The following is an 18,779-nucleotide window of genomic DNA, read 5'->3' as shown; positions in this document are numbered from 1 at the left end:
AAGCCACCATTCTATTGAAAGTTCTTATGCTTCTTGATAGCATTTGGACTTTCTGCATGTTGACCCTACGGCAAATTAGACGTCAGGGACAAGGAAAGAGAGTATCAGCTGAACTGAACATTACTTTGGAGAACAAGTTAAAAAAGAAAGAAAAACAACTTGCCAAACTGTCACTCACTGATTTTGAACCAGAAAACGGTCAAACAAGACCTCAAAAGTCCACTTTAAGTTATTCGACTTGTTTGATCACTAACCTAACAATACTCCACAACGCAGAGGAATAACGGCACATTCTGACACCCAAAGACTTCAATGATATAAAAGTGTCCAGTAATTAAAAAAAGGGGAGCCATCAATAATTTGAGAAACCAACCCTCCTTGTGCCTCTTTACCCTCCTTGGTAGGCAGGAAGATAAACCCACACAAGCCTGGATGTACGCACATATTTGCAAAGCTGTGCCGAGGATGGAAGAGTTTGAGATTTCAGAATCCGGCTCTGTTTCAAATCAGAACAGCCACAGAACAGTTCAAAACTCATATCGGAAAGTTCTAAAAACATTTCAACGAGAGTCAATCAAAAGGTTTTGTTTTACTTTTGACTTTTTAAATTTTCTACTAGATTATAATACGTAATAAATATCACATAATAGCAAATACAAATTTCAAAACAAAAAGTCATTTAAAAAAAATCTAAACGTTTAATTCTGAAAATGTCAAAATGGGATTTCAAAACATTTTTTCTGGTTTTCAGCCCAAATCACAAAGCATTTCACATCTTTCCACAGAAATTTCTCCAACGAGAGTATACTCTAAAGTTATATTACATCCAAAAAGCTACGTTAAAAGAACATTAAGGTTGCAAAGGCAAGAACTCAAAAGTTAGGAAATGCCAGAACAGCCCCATTCATTTCAATGGGACTTCTCATGTGCTTAACTGCTTTGCTGGCTCCTGTATTGCAGGGTGAAGCCTGAAGAGAGTGGAATGCCAAGAACATCTCACTAAGACTTCACTCTTTACCAGTGATATTTGCTATTGTGGAGAAGGAAGTTCACGGCATACAGAGAAATTAGATAAAAAACGTTAAATATTCTTGCTGTAAGGTTGCAACATAACACTAATTTATTTTTTTTTAAATCCAGAACCGTAACATACAAGAACCAAAATCAGAGAGAGACAATGCAGGCTGCTCCTTAAGGCAGAGGGGCCCAACTCACCTCCATTTTGCCCTAGGCTGGCTCTTTGCAGACTTACTCAGTTCACATGCCTCCCTACAGAGCCTCCTATCCTGCACACAGGGCCAGAAAACCCCTTACAAATTAAAGCGATAGCTTGTCATTTTAACAGTTTTCCGTACACCATAGAAGTAAGCAACAAATACCCTTCAGCCAGATAAAATGAGAGAGAGAATCCTTCTGTTCCTTTTTTCATTTAATGTGTTCACATACCAGGGTGACAAGAAAGATATAAACATCTAGACAGATAGGGTATCTGGGAGATCAATACAGTGATTAGACCAGCCTAGAGAGACGGAAAAAGGTAGCGAAGGATTATGCATGTCTTCAGAGATCAGTGATACTGTTAGGCTAAAGGGCATAAAAGGAAATTTAAAATGTACTGAAATAACATGAAGCTGTGACACAAAGATTTGATATAGGATGAAACCTGCATCTCCAGGCTTAGCTTGATACAATGGGGCATAGCTGAATCAGCTGTATTTCCCTTACATATGCCTTGATGTTTAAGTGTTTGATGAAAGAAAGTGCATTTCATCCTTATCTGAATTAGATTTTTATTTTGTTGTCTAACATCAGTTAGGGTTGGACTAGATGACTTAAAAAATCTTTTCTGTCTCAACTGATATTTGAATATAAATATTTTATTTACATATTATGTAAAAAACACAATCTTGGACAGGAGGCTGCTATTAAATCTCTCATCCCCCACTCTGTTAGGGATATTTTAATTGTCTCAGATCAATGGAAGGGAATTTATAAACATCTGGGCTTAGTTTAAGAGTCCAAATTTGCCTCTTAAACTTCAAAGCCACAGGGCTGATTTTATCCAGGTTCTGTTGTCTGGTCTTTAAGAAGAGAAGCCTACAGCCCTTGAAACAGAATTAAATTGGTGTAAGTCAGTGAAGCTCCACCAAAGTCCAAAGGTCAATTTTCAACGGCCCCAGATCAGGGCTAAATGGCTATTCTGGTCTCAGTTACATCAGGGAAGTGGTTGGAGCTGCTGCTTTCAATGGAGCTGTAGCAGTCCAGATTGAAATAGAAACAGTTTGGTTTGTTTTAGAGCAGTGGTTCTCAAACTTCGTTGCGTCGTGACCCCCTTCTGACAACAAAAATTACTCCACGACCTCAGGAGGGGGGACCAAAGACCGAGCTCTGCCGCCCCGGGTGGTGGTGGGGGGGGGCAAAGCTGAAGCCCAAGGGCTTCTGCCCTGGGGAGGGGGTATGTAACCTTAGCCCTGGGTGGTGGGTCTTGGGCTTCAGACTTGCTGGGGCCCAGGGCCAATACCAGCTTTGGCAACCCCATTAAAATGGGATCGCGACCCACTCTGGGGTCCTCCCTCTTTTCAATACCTTTACCAGACAGAAAACTGATCTCACAGAGTCCCATGTTCCACAGGGTGTTTGGAGCACCAGGGGTTGGGGTAGGGTAGAGAACTGGATTTTGGTCACCACCTATGCATAAAAACATGTAAAATCTCCCGTTGAACCCGACTCGTACACACAGGCCTTAAAAAAGGAGGAGCACCACTTCAAGGCAATGGCCTCTTCCCACACACAGTGGGCTGGATTCTCATTTACACTGAGGCCATCCTACACCCTCCAGGCTGTGTAAATGGTCTTGGGGGAGTAGTGGGGGGGGATACATAATATTGACATCTACTTGGTCCCTTTACACTGTCAGAGCAGTGTACATGGGCCTTAGTGTAAATGAGAATTAGCCCCAAACCCTCTTTCCCTTCACTCAGTGGCTACTGCCCCTTTCCATGCTGTGGAATACACAACACACCTACAGGGGGATGAAATCAGCTACACATGGGTGTAATGGAGCCTCCTCAGAGGAGCCATGCAAATGGCCTCCCAGTTACAGACAGCTGGGCAGCAGCCAACTTCCCCAGAAAGCCTGGCGTAGAGGAAAGCACGCAGCTCGTGTCCTCTCCTCCCAGGTCACTGGGGAGTTATTCTAGCCGTGCTCGCTAGTGTCAGTGAGGCTTACATACAAAAATCTGCCACGTGTCTGCTGAACAAAACACTCCCGGGACCGGATTCATCCCTAGCATCATTCCATTAAGTTCGGCGTTAATGGACCCTTGTGCCCAAGTTCTAGGTAACGTTCAGAGCGGGAACGAAAACTCAAGTCATTATTCTCATCACCTGCTAAGAACCGGAGCTGATTCTTAACCCTTAGTTCTCCATTTCCGGAGCCGCCGCTGCAGTCATCTTCATCATCGCAGTCTCCGCTTTCTGACTCGTCCTCATCCGTGGTTTTGTCTGGAGCTTTTCGCCGGGATATTGACATTCCTTTCAACAGCTGAAAGACACAAGGTGGCACAGAACAATGGGAAAGCCCCCTTCACCATTGTTCCACTTTGCAGGGCTTCCCCCATCTCAAGTGTTGATTCATTCTTAACAGCAGAAATCATACTTTAATAACCTCAGTTCCTTTCACACCCTTTGCTTGAGACATGCATGAAGGAGGAATGGAGGCAGGAGGGAAAGTTAATTACTCATCAAGCCCAAGTGTCGGCTCGTTAAAGAGCTCAGGGATGTTCGTGTACACAATTGAGATGAGCCAAATGGCAAAAAAAGTTGCACTGAAGAATTTTGCCCTGCAGTTGCCCCCAACATGCTCCCTACACAGAGGAATTGGCCTAAGCCGGGCTACGTGCCACAAGGAGAATTCCCAAACAGGCGTTCTAAACCAGCTACATATGGCCCCTTTGCTGTGTCAGAGAGGGGCTTTGTCCCCCGAAGAGTGGGATTTCAGAAAAGCACTCAGTATTGCTACTGAACTCCTACTGAAATCAGCCAGACTCCCATTGACTTCAGTGGGAGCAGAGCTAGTGGTTTGGAACCCTAAGTTAACACTTGAAGAAGTCAATGGGTGTTGTGCATGCAAAGACCTGCGAGATTGGACTCTCAGTCTTCTCAGCCTAATAAAGATCTCTACGAAAATGACAAAATGCTGGCTGGAGAGAGAACTGCCCCACTCGGAAGTAACAAGTATGAAAAGAAAGGATAGATCTTGCAGGATTTTTATCCTTGTGCATCGCCAGGCTGGAGACACACGGCGCCCCGCCTGTGCTATGTAAATATACAAAAATAATAGCCCAGATACGCAGAAGTGCTGAGAACTCCAATCAAAGCCCAGGGGATCAGCCCTTCAGAAAGTCAGGCCTACCAACAATACTGTTATAGCTAGGGAGAACTGGTTTAAGGATAACCTGGCTGTCAGAATTCAACTGTCCAATAAAAGGCAGCCATCCTACTTTAGAACCAAATCTCGTTTTCAAAGAGGTCAGCGACAAAAGTCCCATCACCCTAGGGTCAGGCTCTTCTATCAGAGCCAGGCAAAGTTAGCCGTGTGCACTGCTCCCGATGCACAGTACAGGTGACGTGGGCCAGAGAAGGAACGCAGAAAACCAACAGGCCGGATGGGCAAATCAGCCAGCTCTTTGGCTGTTTGGTAGAGGTTGCAAGGAAAAGGGGCCCCATGTTCATTTTCAGCTTTAGGCTGGCTGTTCTGGTCACTCAATGCACCCAGGATTGTTAAGAGCAAGTGAGAAGCTTTTGGCACTGGATAATTTCACTTGTCCAGAGTGGGCTTTGGCTATCCTGGGATACTAGAAAACCGCAATGACTCTAGCCTGGTTAAATGGCAGATCCTAGCACGTAAGGGTGACATTTTCAGAAGCACGCAGCCTTGTGCCAAGTCCCATCAAGGGAGCATGTTTTGTAAAAGTGACTGGTCAAGACAGAACCTGACATATATGGTAGAAATAACGCAGCAAAAGAACTTTTAATTTATCCAAAGTAATTGAAAGTATCTTCAAGCAGTAAAATTGCCTAGATATTTTTGTGTGAAGCCTTAGCCAGTGCTTAATTTGTAATGAAAGAGGTGCCAGGGCTCAAGCAATTTTTTTACATTCATAACTGATGCAGCAAACCCAGAGGTGCCAGGGCTCGGCCCCGGCAAGCCCTGGTGCAAATTAAGCACGGGCCTTAGCTAATCAGGATATGTTCCACATCTAAAAACACTGAGTAAAATCAAATGTCTCTAATGAATGTAAGACTAAGATTACTATCAAACATATGCTTGGAAATTCTTGATACTGTCCCATTAGTCAGGGTGGAAGGAAATGGGCACATTTTGGGTTATTGGTTTCCTCCTGCTGATCTTTCCCATTTACTGTTTCTAAAATAACTGAACTATTCCATCATAAACAGATTTGTTTTGAAAAGTTTCAGTCAGCCCATTCATATATACTGAAAAATTCCATCTCTACCACTACATAGCTAAAAGCTTGAATTTAATCTCCTGACATAAAAAAAAAAGGAAAGTAACAGAGACGATATTGCAAAATAGAAGCTTATTGCATACTTTAGAGGTTTAGTTAGTTTCATCTGCTGCAGTGATATGCATACCTCTCAGGCATTTTTAATATCTGGAATCCAGGTTATACTTTTAAACTATTAAGCTGGCGTTAGAAAACAGCTCCCAAAATATTTAGTTGCTGGAGTTTATACAACCTTAGAGGAATGTTTTCAGCGTCTGGCTTCACATGTCCACAGCAATGTAAACACACATGTTACTGTTTCTGTTAGAGTTGCATAACCTAATGAAAAGCAAATGGTTTGGACTCAAATCCACTTTATTTTTGCATTGCATGCCACCCATATTTACATGTTGCACACATTTAATAACTACCAATATGAAAAATGTTTGCTTCTCATATTTATAAATATGATGTATGGAAACTAGCTGTGAAATATTTGAGATATGTAGGAGCTGAAACAAAAAATTAAGGCGGACATTTTTGAGCAATTAAATAGGCCGCTTTGCTGGGGGCGTTGAGACTGCATTCTGAAATGCCTAATACAAAAAAAGCACCTACAGATGGAACACTGTGAAGTTCATAAACCTCCTCGCATTTATAGAAAGACGATCACCTGTCACAGCTGATGTCTGCACGGCTCTCTATTAAAGTACCAGCTATCTGGGTACACTCCCATATGGTGACACCAAAAAGAACTCCCACATCAGATATACTTCCATCTGCTCCTTGGTTTCACATCATTGCTCTTCTTTCTCAACAAGCTCTCCTTCCCTTCCACTTTTTTTCCTTTTCAATTTATATGGCTTTCAAAAGACTGCCACGAAAAGGACTCAAAGTGAACTAATAAATTACTGTGGAAAACGGAGAAGATTGAGTTGTTGGAATGGTATGACTTCATAAAGCCTTTCAACGGCACCTACAGATCATCTTGTCACATACTTGGAGCTTGATCCAAAACACACTGAAGTCAAGGGGAGTGGGGAGAGACGGGGTGTTTCCATTCACTTTAACAGACTTTGGCTTGGGCCCTCCATGGGCGTTCCCGAAGACCTATTTTTCAGACATTTGAACTCTTTCCCCGGAAAACTGCACGACCACTAAAATAATAGCAGTTGTGGCTATGGGCATAGCAGAGGGAAGATTTCACATAGAAGAGTATATTGTGCTCATTTAAGGCCCTTACACCTTTATTTTGATTAAAGGATTTTCCCCTCCAAACCAACTCAAAAGTGGTTATGGAAAGGACTTAGGAGAAATCGTGTTAAAAAGTAAACCACGTAATAGCTCCTAAAATTGGTCTCGTAGGTATATCACTGGCCTAGAGTATTCTCGGAGTGGTATGTTAATTTGTTGTGTACAGTCCATTCTCAGAGGTGGGTGAAATAACCTCACTTTGCAAGAGCAGAATCAGTATATTTATTATCAGGAGTTGGTGGGTGAGGTTCTGTGGCCTGCAATGTGCAGGAGGTCAGACCAGATGATGATGATGGTCCCTTCTGGCCTTAAAGTCGATGTGTATGTGTAGTGGAGGGGCATGGCCTCCCTCGGAGACTGAGAGGAGAAACCTGGCCCCACCCTTTGGTGGGCAGAGCCAGGCAAGCCACACCTCCTGCCAGAAGCAGAGGAGCGGGACAGGAAGTTTAAGGGGTGGGCCCTACAACTCAATTGTTCGAGAGCCGGCGAAGGAAGCAGACATCTCTCACCAGCTGCCAAGCCCTCAACCCAAGACGGAGCTCTGCTGTGCCGAGGACCCAGAGGAGGTGCCAGGACTGCCGACCGACCTATATCCGGAGGAGCTACGGGGACTGCCGCTGGCAGTGTACCCCAGGGAGATGGGGACGCACTCAGATGGGGTCACAGGAAGTAGCCCAGGGATACTAGACATTAGTCTGGCTGTGTGGCCAGAGTCTAGGTCAGCAGGTTTCAGTGGGATCCCCACTGAAAGGGCCCTGGGCTGGGACCCGGTAGAGTAGGGTGCGACCATGTCCCCTTGCCCCCTGCTGCCAGCCCCACCCTGTGGGTGGCAGCCTCCCCACCTTAGGCCCGACGGCCTGCATTCACTGTTGCTCTGTGGTGCCCAGAGGGTCAGGGCCCTAAGACTGCTTGTCGCTCTAGCCCATCCTGAGGATCAGAGCCTTTACACTGCCTATTGCTCTGCCCTGCCCAGAACCCTGGCCAGAATCCCTAGACGGCTCATTCCGGTGTTGAGCCTTGCATCCATAGGCACAACACAGTCAGGGCTGTGGCCTCTGCCCAAGACTGATGGAGAGGAACAGCCATGGGCCACTACACTATTGCGTTAAAAACCCACGGCACCAAGTCTGAGCGCCTGGGTCAGCTGACTTTTGGGTTTGTGGAGCTAAAAATAGCAGCGTAGATGTTTGGGCCCACAATGGAGCCCAGGCTTTGAGATCCCACCCCCCTTGCAGGTCAGAACCAGAACTCCTCAGAACCAGGCTCCAGCATGAGGCCAAACATCTACACTGCTATTTATAGTCCCACAGCCCAAGTCCGAGTCAACTGACGCAGGCCAGATGCCATACCGTGGGTCTTTTCTTGCAGGGTAAACATACCCTATGAGTCTAAGAGCTAGAAATTGGTGCACTGCGTAACAACCACGAAGACTCACACACAGTGCATCCCACAACCTCGCAGATGATTAAACGAAATTAACTTTAGAGCCAAATCCTGCAGCTGATATTTGTGGGGGAGGGGGAACTACACAAAACCCAAACCACATGATGTTGTAATCTCACCTCTCCATGGGCAGGAGAGTTCCCACCCCGTAAATCCAGCAGGCCATGGCAGTTTGGCTGTGCAGGGAAGGAGCTCAGTCTGCTGGGAGGCTGCACCAGGGAAATCTTTGCACCCCTGAAGCAGATTTCCCCTGGTGCAGCGTGGCTGGAGGCTTAGGCTGAGTATTGCCATGTGGTCCGAGACAACTTTGGTCAACTACACTCCCTGGAGAGGGAGCACCAGCCAGCAAAACATGGCTGGTGCTCCAGGCTGGGGGCATGGAGGACGGCTCCATCCTTCCTGACCTCCCCAGAGAACCTGAGTCAAAGCTGGGTCACTCACGCCGTGCACAGGAGCCACAAGTCTGTCCCCGCGGAAGGACGGCAGGATCAGGCCCAGGACGCAGTCACTAATGGGCCCTTACTCTGAAAACAGGATACTATGGGGGGGGGGTCTTACATTTGCGACACACAATGCTGCAAGGACGAAGCGAGGTACCAGTCCTGCCAGCTGCTCCAGACACCTAAGCAACCGCTCAGCTCTGCTCACACGGAGCAGCTTGCAGAGTCAGGGCCACTCCCAGGCAAAATGTTCTCCACGGACACGCCTTTAGACTGGAGTTATAAAATACCGGAGCCTGGAGGACAACACCAGAGACATTTCTTTCATTACTTACTTGAAAAGGTAAAAGCCTGGGAAACTCTCAGGCAGGGAATTAAGCCCTTGGAGACGTTCAATGTTAATAAGCTGTCCTAGGGAAGGAATGGAAAGATGAGATGGTCTCAAGTGTGTGTTTTCAAATATTAAATTATGGAGGACTTCCTAAATAGCTGCCTTTTGCGGGGGGAGGAGGAAACCTGCAGGAAACTAATAGCTTAATCTCTCTGGATTTACATGATAACGTAACAGGAACTTTGCCAGAAACGCTGAGAGAGTCCTGACTTTGAATGCTGATATTCGAGGGGCCGTAATTCTAGGCACGCGGGGCTCCAAATAATGAGGAAGTATATCCCGTCTGCTCTTTGCACAATGGGTGGTTTGAAGGGGGTGACGGGGTGGCAGGGGAAAGAATGTGAAATGCGAGCACAGTACTGGATTCCTACCAAGGTGGATGAAATCAGAGCCCTATCCTAGGGAAAGAGTTTGGGGTTACCATTTGCAAGGCTCACGTTAAATGCTGTCAGCTAACTCAGCTCAGCCATTCTTGCCTGATAGGAACAAGTAGAGGATGCATTACAGTTTAACAACTAGGACGTAAAGATCCTAGTGCAACCAACCAGTGCTAAGTTGCACACTTGACGGGCTAGATCCTGATCTGAGGCAGTCAAATGGACAAAGAATGGGCACAACCCTGCCGAGTTCAGGCAATACTTCTATTTCATTTAATGGGACTATTTCAAGAGCAAGCCCTGCAGGATCTGGGCCCTCAAACCTCTCTGCAAGTTGCGAGTACACGACACATGACTAGTACGTCTACATGGCAAAAAGAAACCCCACAGCAGCGAGTCTCGGAGCCCGGGCAACGGACTCAGGCTACAGCGCTCAAACTAGCCGTGCAGATGTTGCAGCTTGGGCGCTGAAGCTGAAGGGTGTAGGCCTGAGAGCCCAAACATCTACACACCTAGCGCAAGCCCGAGTCTGTGGACGGGGGCTCTGAGACGCAGGAGTGCCCTGAGAAGTTTTCTGCAGGCACCGCCTGGCGTCGGACGGGGCCAGCAGGCTGCCAACGACTGCTTGGTGTAAAGGGCAGTAGAGGCGAGGGATCCACACAGGAGTCTCCCCGCCCTTCCCTGCACATGAGAGCAGGCTCCACCTCCCTGTGCCACAAAGAGGAGTGAGGACAGAGGAAATGGCAGCCAGAAAGCGGGCTCAGAGGCGCGTGAAAGAAGATGCTCTCTCTCACCTAAATCCACGGGCCCACCTCTAGACCAGAAGCCTAATCTATCTCCTCCTTCTTCTCCCAGAAGCCAGGAGGCACAAGTGCCCTGCCCGTCCCCCAGCTGCCAACAATCTGAGTCAAATCCCCAGTCTTACTACTGGCTCAAGGAGCCAGGCTCGGGAATGGCAGATCAGGACTGCTCAGAAGGGAGAATATTTCCCCCCTTCCCGATGGCTTCCCAAACCCTTGTGTGATGTTCTGGGTGCCAGGGGGAGGCAAGAGGTCTGCACAATGCACACTCAGCAAGGGTCCCCACGTCTAGCACCCCACGGTGCCCAGCCGAAAGGCACTGGCTCTGCCACCAGCCGGCCCGCCACTGCTCTAAGGGAGGGGGCTGGATTTTGCCCGGGCAAGTTTTGTTACCCTTCTTTGTAGCTCAGCTCTGCTCCAGAAGAGCAGCAGGAAATTCCTCCTAGGGCTTGTCTACATGAACACTTCAGCGATCGTGCCACTCCAGAGCTTCAGGGTAGACCCTCACTACAGCGACAGGATGGCTTCCCCCATCACTGCAGTTAATTCATCCCCCCAGAGGTGGTGGCTAGCTTGACAGAAGAATTCGGTAGCACTGTCTACACCAGGGGTTAGGGCAGCATAGCTACATCTCTCGGGGGGTGGTTTTTTCACACCCCTCCGAGATGTAGCTATGCTGATGGAAGTTCCCAGTGTAGACCAGTCCTTAGTTTGCAGCAAACTGGGGCGTAAATCTACCTCGTCCTACCCTGCCGCACACTGAGGGCCCGGGTGGTCCCCACTGCCACTGACTGAAAGTTCCCTGGTGCACTTTAATTGCCTCCTGTTTCCAAGCAGGATAGCTCAAAGCGCACTCCGGGACTTTTAGCATGCGGCAGCAGGCTCCACGGGGACACTTAGCACAAGGCAGGCCAGCACCCCTTTGACACAAACTGATTGTGGAGACAAGCCTTTAGGCAGCACTTGATTTAGCTGTTTTCAACTCAAACTAAGTTTTATTACTTGTATTACATAGGGAGCCGCAGTCACAGACCAGACCCTAGGTTGCCAGGTGCTGTAAGGCACAGAACAAAAAATGCTCCCCACCCCAAAGAGTTTACAGTCTAAGTAGACATTTCCACTAATCACACCATTGAAGAGATATGGGTGGGGCTGGCATAAACATTTAGTGTTTGCCTACCTATTCTCACGCTGAAGTCAATGGTAAAACACAAACCGACTTCTCTAGGAGCAGCGTGAGGCCAGCGCTGAAAATCCCTTTGATACCGTACAGCTCCCATGTGAATACCGTTAGGTGCTTTGGCTTCTGCAAAAGTAACATCCACAAGTCATTAAGTAACAATTACTACAGTCTACATGCTTTGTGAAGTTATATTTGGTGGACTGAACATAGTTTCTTCCTCTTTAAATAGCAACTAAACCTAAATGTTACCCTGCCATTAAAGCTAGTTCACATCTTGTGGTTTCAAGTCTATGGTAAGAGGCAGAAAAATATACAGTGTAATGATCAGTAAAGTAGTATGTTACAATGAGCAAGTTTTAACTTAAGCACAATTTATCCAGCTGTAAGAGTTTACGGTCATATCCGATCACGTCTCTGCCAAACCATAATGACAAAAATACACCATAGCTCTATAATGCACCCAATCCAAAATATAGAACAAATTGTGGGAATGTGTTTATACATCTACACACACACGTGTGTTTGTGTGTGTGTATGCATGCATGTTATATGTATTTGTAAGGCACTTATCCCCTTGGTATGTAAGCATTGAATACATATATATAATATCATAGAATCATAGAAATGTAGGGCTCAAAGAGACCTCTATAAGTCATGTCCAGCACCCTGCGCTGAGGCAGGACTAAGCAAACCTAGACCAGCCCAGACAGGTGTTTGTTCAACCTGTTCTTAAAACCTCCAGTGATGGGGACTCCTTAGAGTCAGAAAGCTCTTCAACATCTAACCTAAATCTCCCTTGCTGCAGATGGAGCCCATTGCTTCTTGTCCTACCTTCAGTGGGCATAGAGAACTATTGATCCCCGACTCCTTTATAACAGCCCTTAATATATTTGAAGGCTATCAGATCTCCCTTAGACTTCTTTTCTCAAGATTAAGCCTGCCCAGTTTTTTTTTTTAACCTTCCCTCATAGGTCAGGATTTCTAAACCTTTTATCATTTTTGTTGCTGTTGTCTAGACTCTCTCCAATTTGTCCACATCTTTCCTCAAGTGTGGCACCCAGAATTGGACCCTCCATCTGAGGCCTCATCAGCGCTGAGTAGAGCGGGCCAATTACCTCCTGCGTCCCAATACAACACTCCTGTTAATACACCCCAGAATGATACTGTATTAGCCTTTTTCACAACTACATCGCACCGTTGACACCTGTTTAATTTGTGATCCACTAGAACCTCCAGATCCATTTCAGCAGTACTACTCCCTCGCGAGTTATTCTCCATTTTGTAGTTATGCACTTGATTTTTCCTTCCTACGTGTAGTACTTGCATTTCTCTTCATTGAATTTCATTGGGTCGATTTCACACCAATTCTCCAATTGGTCAAGGTCATTTTGAATTCTAATCCTGTCCTCCAAAAGGTGCGCCATCCTCGGAGTTTGCTGTCATCAACAAATTTGACAAGCATACTATATTCACACACACACACACACGGTAACTGACAAAAGATACATATGGGCCACATCCTCAGCTGGTGAAAATCAACACAACCCTATTGCATTCAAAGGACCAATGCCGGTTTGCATCAGCTGAGAATATGACCCAATTGTATCTTTCCCAGGAGGGGACAGGACACATATGAAGAAAATAATCCAGTAGCTTTAAAATTTGGACCTCTAAGGTCGATGTGGTTGAGAATGTTGGCCCACCTCAATTCCGATGCCAACCCGAAGAGAAGATTTAAATATAAACAACCCCGTTTATGGCAATGTTCATAATTTGGCTTGTTCTATGGATCGGACGGAGGTTTAAAAAAGTTCAAGCCAATTCTGAACATTGTATTGATACTGTAACTTACTGTAGGTAAGATTGTCTAAGGCAGCGGTTCTCAAACTTCATTGCATTGTGACCCCCTTCTTACAACAAAAATTACTACACGACCCCAGGAGGGAGGACCGAAGACTGAGCCCACCCAAGCCCCACCACCTCGGATCAGGGGGGCCAAAGCTGAAGCCCAAGGGCTTCAGTCCCAGGTAGGGGGCCTGTAACCTGAGCCCTGCCGCCCTGGGCAGAGGGGCTTGAGCTTGGGATTCAGCCCCGGGCGGAGGGACTCCGGCTTCAGTCCCAGGCCCCAGCAAGTCTAACGCCAGCCCTGGCGACCCCATTAAAACAGGGTCGCGACAGTTTGAGAACTGTTGGTCTAAGGCATTCCAGTTTGTTGTACGTTATTTATAGGTTTAATCAACAGATAATTCATAATTGCATAGTGACCAGGTTGACAAACAAAAACAGAAGGGGTAAATACACAACCAGAGTAATGACCCAGCTGGATTTGAACTGGCCACTGGTGAAAAGTTCTAGCACTCATCCTTCTCAATGAGTGCTCTATACAGAGCCTTCCACCTTACCAACCACCCAAGCCACCCTGCCCTTGGAGTTTTCTATTTTAAATGTAAGCACAGTAACAGTTACGACACATTTGTAATCATATCTTTATAGCCCTTAAACAGAAATCTGTATTTCACTCCTTAAACTGTAGCCTAATTTTGCATTCTTATTTTAGACTCCAGATTCACAGGACTGCACACCACCCACTTCACTGAAATCATGCCTACAAACCCAGATGACATCCCAAAATTGAGCCAGATCTACCCTGCCCTGTTAAGCCAAAAATATTCATTGCAACATAGTTTTAAAAAAATAAAATATAAAACAAACTCAGCAGTGAAATGAATTGTTTATTAGGGTGAATACAGATGATTTCTGTCAAACGAAAAATTCCCTTAGGAGCTGAGGGAAGTCTGAATTCATATTTGTAGTCTTCTGGTGAACATATCTGTCCTTTAATTTAGTTTGCATGACTGAAAGAATTTAATAAAAATGTTCCAAGAGTTTTGCTGAAATTCTTAGCATATTTGTAGTAAGCCTTTGGAATATGATCAAACACACACTGGAAAAGACTGAACTGAGCACGCAGCTAAAATAATATTCAGAATTATCGTGGAAATTTAATAAACAAATCTACACAATTACAGAAAAATGTAATGCAGAAACTGTCCTCATTCTGGACTCTCACTTCCACTGCTGATGCTGTCACTGTGCCTCAAGGAAGGGCATACTAGGGATAAGTCACAGCAATGGGGTTCAGGAGATCTAAGCACCCAAATGGTCAATAGCATCCACCAATTTTGGGTGGCTTCTTCTAGGCGACTCAAGGGTACTTTATAATGATGAAACTAGGATTCCTTTTGCACCTATCACAAACCTATACCCACTCACTACTAAAGACATAATGCAAATGGACAGTATTTTGTACAGCACCCCTGAAATGCCCATTAAGTCAGGGTTTTTCTCTTAAATACCCAGCTTCTGAAAACACTACTTTGCTCAAAAAAAAAAAAAAAAAAAGATCGTGCATGGAATCCTGACCTTTAAACTTGCCACATTTAATAATTTATGGGGGTATTTAAATCATGGCTGAATCATGGGAAAGCTGCAGATTTTAATGTGATGATTTCCCCTTTTACAGGCTCAGTCTATCAACCAGGAGTATATATGAAACACAGCTGCGGCTGTTCTGCTTACAGAGGTAATTATCTGATCACAAGCAAGACTGGAGGAAAGCGACCCATTTCAAAAGGGGCAGTTGTTTTTTACACTCATGTCTTTTGAGCGTTGTGGCCTGATCATATACAAGCATGTAACAAAAAGAATCAATCCTTCTGCCCCCCCCCCCCCACACCTACTAGCCCTAGAAATAACAAGAACCAAATTTGGCTCTTTTATTCACAGGTACCAGTTAGCATTATATAGTCCACCAGCTCCAGCCGGGGTGGGAGGGGGGAGAATAACCTTCACTCCATCCTTTTCCCATTCACTGGCTCCACTCAGATCATCCACCCTGCAGATGGAGGCTCCGATCCTGCAAGTGACTGCGTGTGGGAAGAATCCTGCACCCATGCGAGGGCCCATCAATGTCGTTTTGTGCTGGTGCGGCACAATGTAGGTAATGCAGCATGACTTATTAAACCAGAGACGTTGCTCAGTCTTACTGGCAGCTAACTATATATTATGTTAAACTCAACACCCATTGGCAGCATGCGCTAAACAAAAAAGCAGGGGGTGGGTCATTATAAAGAAAACAACAAGGAGCTCATTTTTGTTGGGAGAGGTCTGAATTGTGGTTGACTTGGGGGAGTTTTACTTTGCTACACCTTGGCAGTACATAAGAGGCAGAGAAGAAACCTGTTCCTAATTGTACTCCTATTTCAAACTCAGCACAGTAAGGAGTAATTGCTAATCAAATGTTAATAAAATGGATACAGACACTGGGTCTGGAAAAGTCATTTTCAGCACTAAGGAAAACAACCAGGAATGTCAGCTGTTTTTTCACCTGCTCTAAAAGGAAATACTTGGCTGTTACCCACGACACCCACCCTTAGCCCACTGTACAGAAATCTGCTAGCAATCTCCAGGTTTGAATTACATACAGATAGCTAAAGAAAAGCATCTTTCTGCTAAGCTAGAGATCACTGTTTCACTTGCCACTTATTTCTCAAAATTCAAGGTTTATCTCTCTGCATGCCCAAATGGTATCACGAAATGACATATCACACAAATGGAAATTTTTCCCTGAAGGAATTTCACATTTCAGTCAACTCCAGTCAAAATAACAAGATTCCCCTTTTAATACCCGCCACAAAGCATTATACTCTGCCCAGTAGGAGTTTAGGATTTATGTTGTGTTCCTTAGAGAAAATTAATTTTAAGAAGTAATTTTAGCTGCCCTCACCCCGAAAAAAAAACATTGGCTAACGAGGCCTTCACTAATGAACCAGCAGAAGTTTTCATTCAGGGTTTGATGGTCTCTTCCACAATACCAGTTTGTTCTTTGATGAATGCTTAGCAATGAGTCTCTGTAGACTATTTCACAGGTTAACAGAACACCCTTTTTTAACGTTTGCATTCTCAGATGAAAAACAGACTCTCGGCCACCAACTTGTGTTCCTTGGAGTAGGAACTTGGACTAGGCTGGCTCAAAGCACTGACGCATTTCATCCAGTACCTGGTCTCATACCAGCTGTTTCAGAGTAAGGTACAAGAAACCTCACATTGGTCTATTACAGAATAACCTGCCCCTAAACAGAGTTTCTTTTTAACACTTTCAGTGAGAGGTTGGCTTATACCCTGAAGCATAAAGGTTTATAGCCCATATAACAGTGGCTGTTCCCATTACATGTATAGACGGAGAATCCCTTAGAATCATAGAATCATAGAATATCAGGGTTGGAAGGGACCCCAGAAGGTCATCTAGTCCAACCCCCTGCTCAAAGCAGGACCAATTCCCAGTTAAATCATCCCAGCCAGGGCTTTGTCAAGCCTGACCTTAAAAACCTCTAAGGAAGGAGATTCTACCACCTCCCTAGGTAACGCATTCCAGTGTTTCACCACCCTCCTAGTGAAAAAGTTTTTCCTAATATCCAACCTAAACCTCCCCCACTGCAACTTGAGACCATTACTCCTCGTTCTGTCATCTGCTACCATTGAGAACAGTCTAGAGCCATCCTCTTTGGAACCCCCTTTCAGGTAGTTGAAAGCAGCTATCAAATCCCCCCTCATTCTTCTCTTCTGCAGGCTAAACAATCCCAGCTCCCTCAGCCTCTCCTCATAACTCATGTGTTCCAGTCCCCTAATCATTTTTGTTGCCCTTCGCTGGACTCTCTCCAATTTATCCACATCCTTCTTGAAGTGTGGGGCCCAAAACTGGACACAGTACTCCAGATGAGGCCTCACCAATGTCAAATAGAGGGGAACGATCACGTCCCTCGATCTGCTCGCTATGCCCCTACTTATACATCCCAAAATGCCATTGGCCTTCTTGGCAACAAGGGCACACTGCTGACTCATATCCAGCTTCTCGTCCACTGTCACCCCTAGGTCCTTTTCCGCAGAACTGCTGCCTAGCCATTCGGTCCCTAGTCTGTAGCTGTGCATTGGGTTCTTCCGTCCTAAGTGCAGGACCCTTCTCAAATCTTACTGACTGCTTGGCCTCCGTGCTATCCAGTGGCAATGAGTTGCATGGGGTAATGATGTGTTCTGTAAAAACAAGTATTTTCTCATGTTAGTTTGAAATTTGTCTTTCACTTTCTTTGACTGACCCCTTGTTATGAAACAGAGTAAACAGAAGTTCCCAATTTAGCCTTTTTATACCATGCATTATTTCACCCCCTCCTAGCTGTCTCCTTCTAAACAGTCCCACTCTTTTTCAACCTTTCTTCCAATGCAAGCTCACCCCTGTTTATCGTTTCCAGTGCCTATCTCTCTAACTCCCTTTATTTGAGACAAGGTCACTGGTCCAGTTCCATACCCCATACAAACCAACATGGGCTCTGCTCTCTGCTGCTAGCACAGCAGGATAGGCATGCTCGGGTGAGGTGCTACTGTTGTAATGGTTCTATTTCTTTGTCTTCTCCCCAAGCTGTGGGGCAGGGTAACCACCTACTGCTGGTAAATTGATTTTTCTGGCCTTCTCCTGATAGCATGAAGATGCCGATAATGGTGGTGATTTACTGGCCAAATGGACACATTGTTTTTATGAGTCCTTGGCTTAATTTGGGCTTAGCTTTTGAAACTGACAACATCCCCCGGGTCAAGGAAAATGGATACACCTGCTAATTAAAATCAGTCCGTATTAGTTGTTTAAATCGATCTTAGCAGGAAGAGGAGCTGACAAGCCATTCTCAATTCCTCCTCGATGAAATCCACGGTCTCTCACCAGCGAGTGATGGAGGGGACTGGACATGATTACTGCTCTCCAAGGAAGCGATGGTTAGTTAACTTTTACTGGCACCTTTACGAACAGGATGATTTAATCCTGGCTGTCCTTGCACTCAGACAGGGAAGGTGTTACTTCCCCAGCACATACACACAGTGATACATCATGGGGCACATGAGAAAAATAGATTACCTGGGATTTACGACCAGCTCATTCGCTTTTTCTTAGCCATTATTCTGAATCACCAGACCCTTGCCATCTCTCTTCCCATGTCTGTGAATTAAGTCTATTTATGGTTTGTTTTGGGGTTAAGATAGGAAGGAAGAAGAGAACATTAAGGATAAGGAAAGAGGCCATATGGCCTGTCCAGGCCTGCTACAAAACCAGGAAGTACAAATCTATTCATGATTCATCATCTGGACCTCAGCTCTAGTCCAAGGTGTTAGCTGCAGCAGTGTCCTCTCTCCCTGTGAACAATACAATGCTCTCGCTCTCTCATTTATTTCTCCTACAGTATTTGATTTTAATGCTCCATTTGGCACTTTGTTCCATCTCATGTCTGCCTTATTTATGTATGTGTCTCCTCCTCCTTACCTGGAGCCTGATCCTGAT

At 45.5% G+C, this 18,779-nt stretch overlaps 1 protein-coding gene across 1 annotated transcript in view; it reads right to left on the bottom strand.

Annotated features, from left to right (window-relative positions):
* Positions 1–18,779, bottom strand: part of GPC3 (glypican 3) — a 284,726-nt gene that overhangs the window by 44,684 nt on the left and 221,263 nt on the right. The window contains exon 7 of the mRNA XM_073358506.2: positions 3,388–3,544. Coding sequence (XP_073214607.1) covers positions 3,388–3,544 — 157 coding nt within the window. The remainder of the gene's footprint in view (positions 1–3,387; positions 3,545–18,779) is intronic.

Source organism: Lepidochelys kempii, chromosome 9 (assembly GCF_965140285.1).
Source record: "Lepidochelys kempii isolate rLepKem1 chromosome 9, rLepKem1.hap1, whole genome shotgun sequence".
Taxonomy (NCBI): domain Eukaryota; kingdom Metazoa; phylum Chordata; order Testudines; family Cheloniidae; genus Lepidochelys; species Lepidochelys kempii.
The sequence above is the reverse complement of the archived record's forward strand: the minus strand, read 5'-3'. Positions and strand labels throughout refer to the sequence as shown.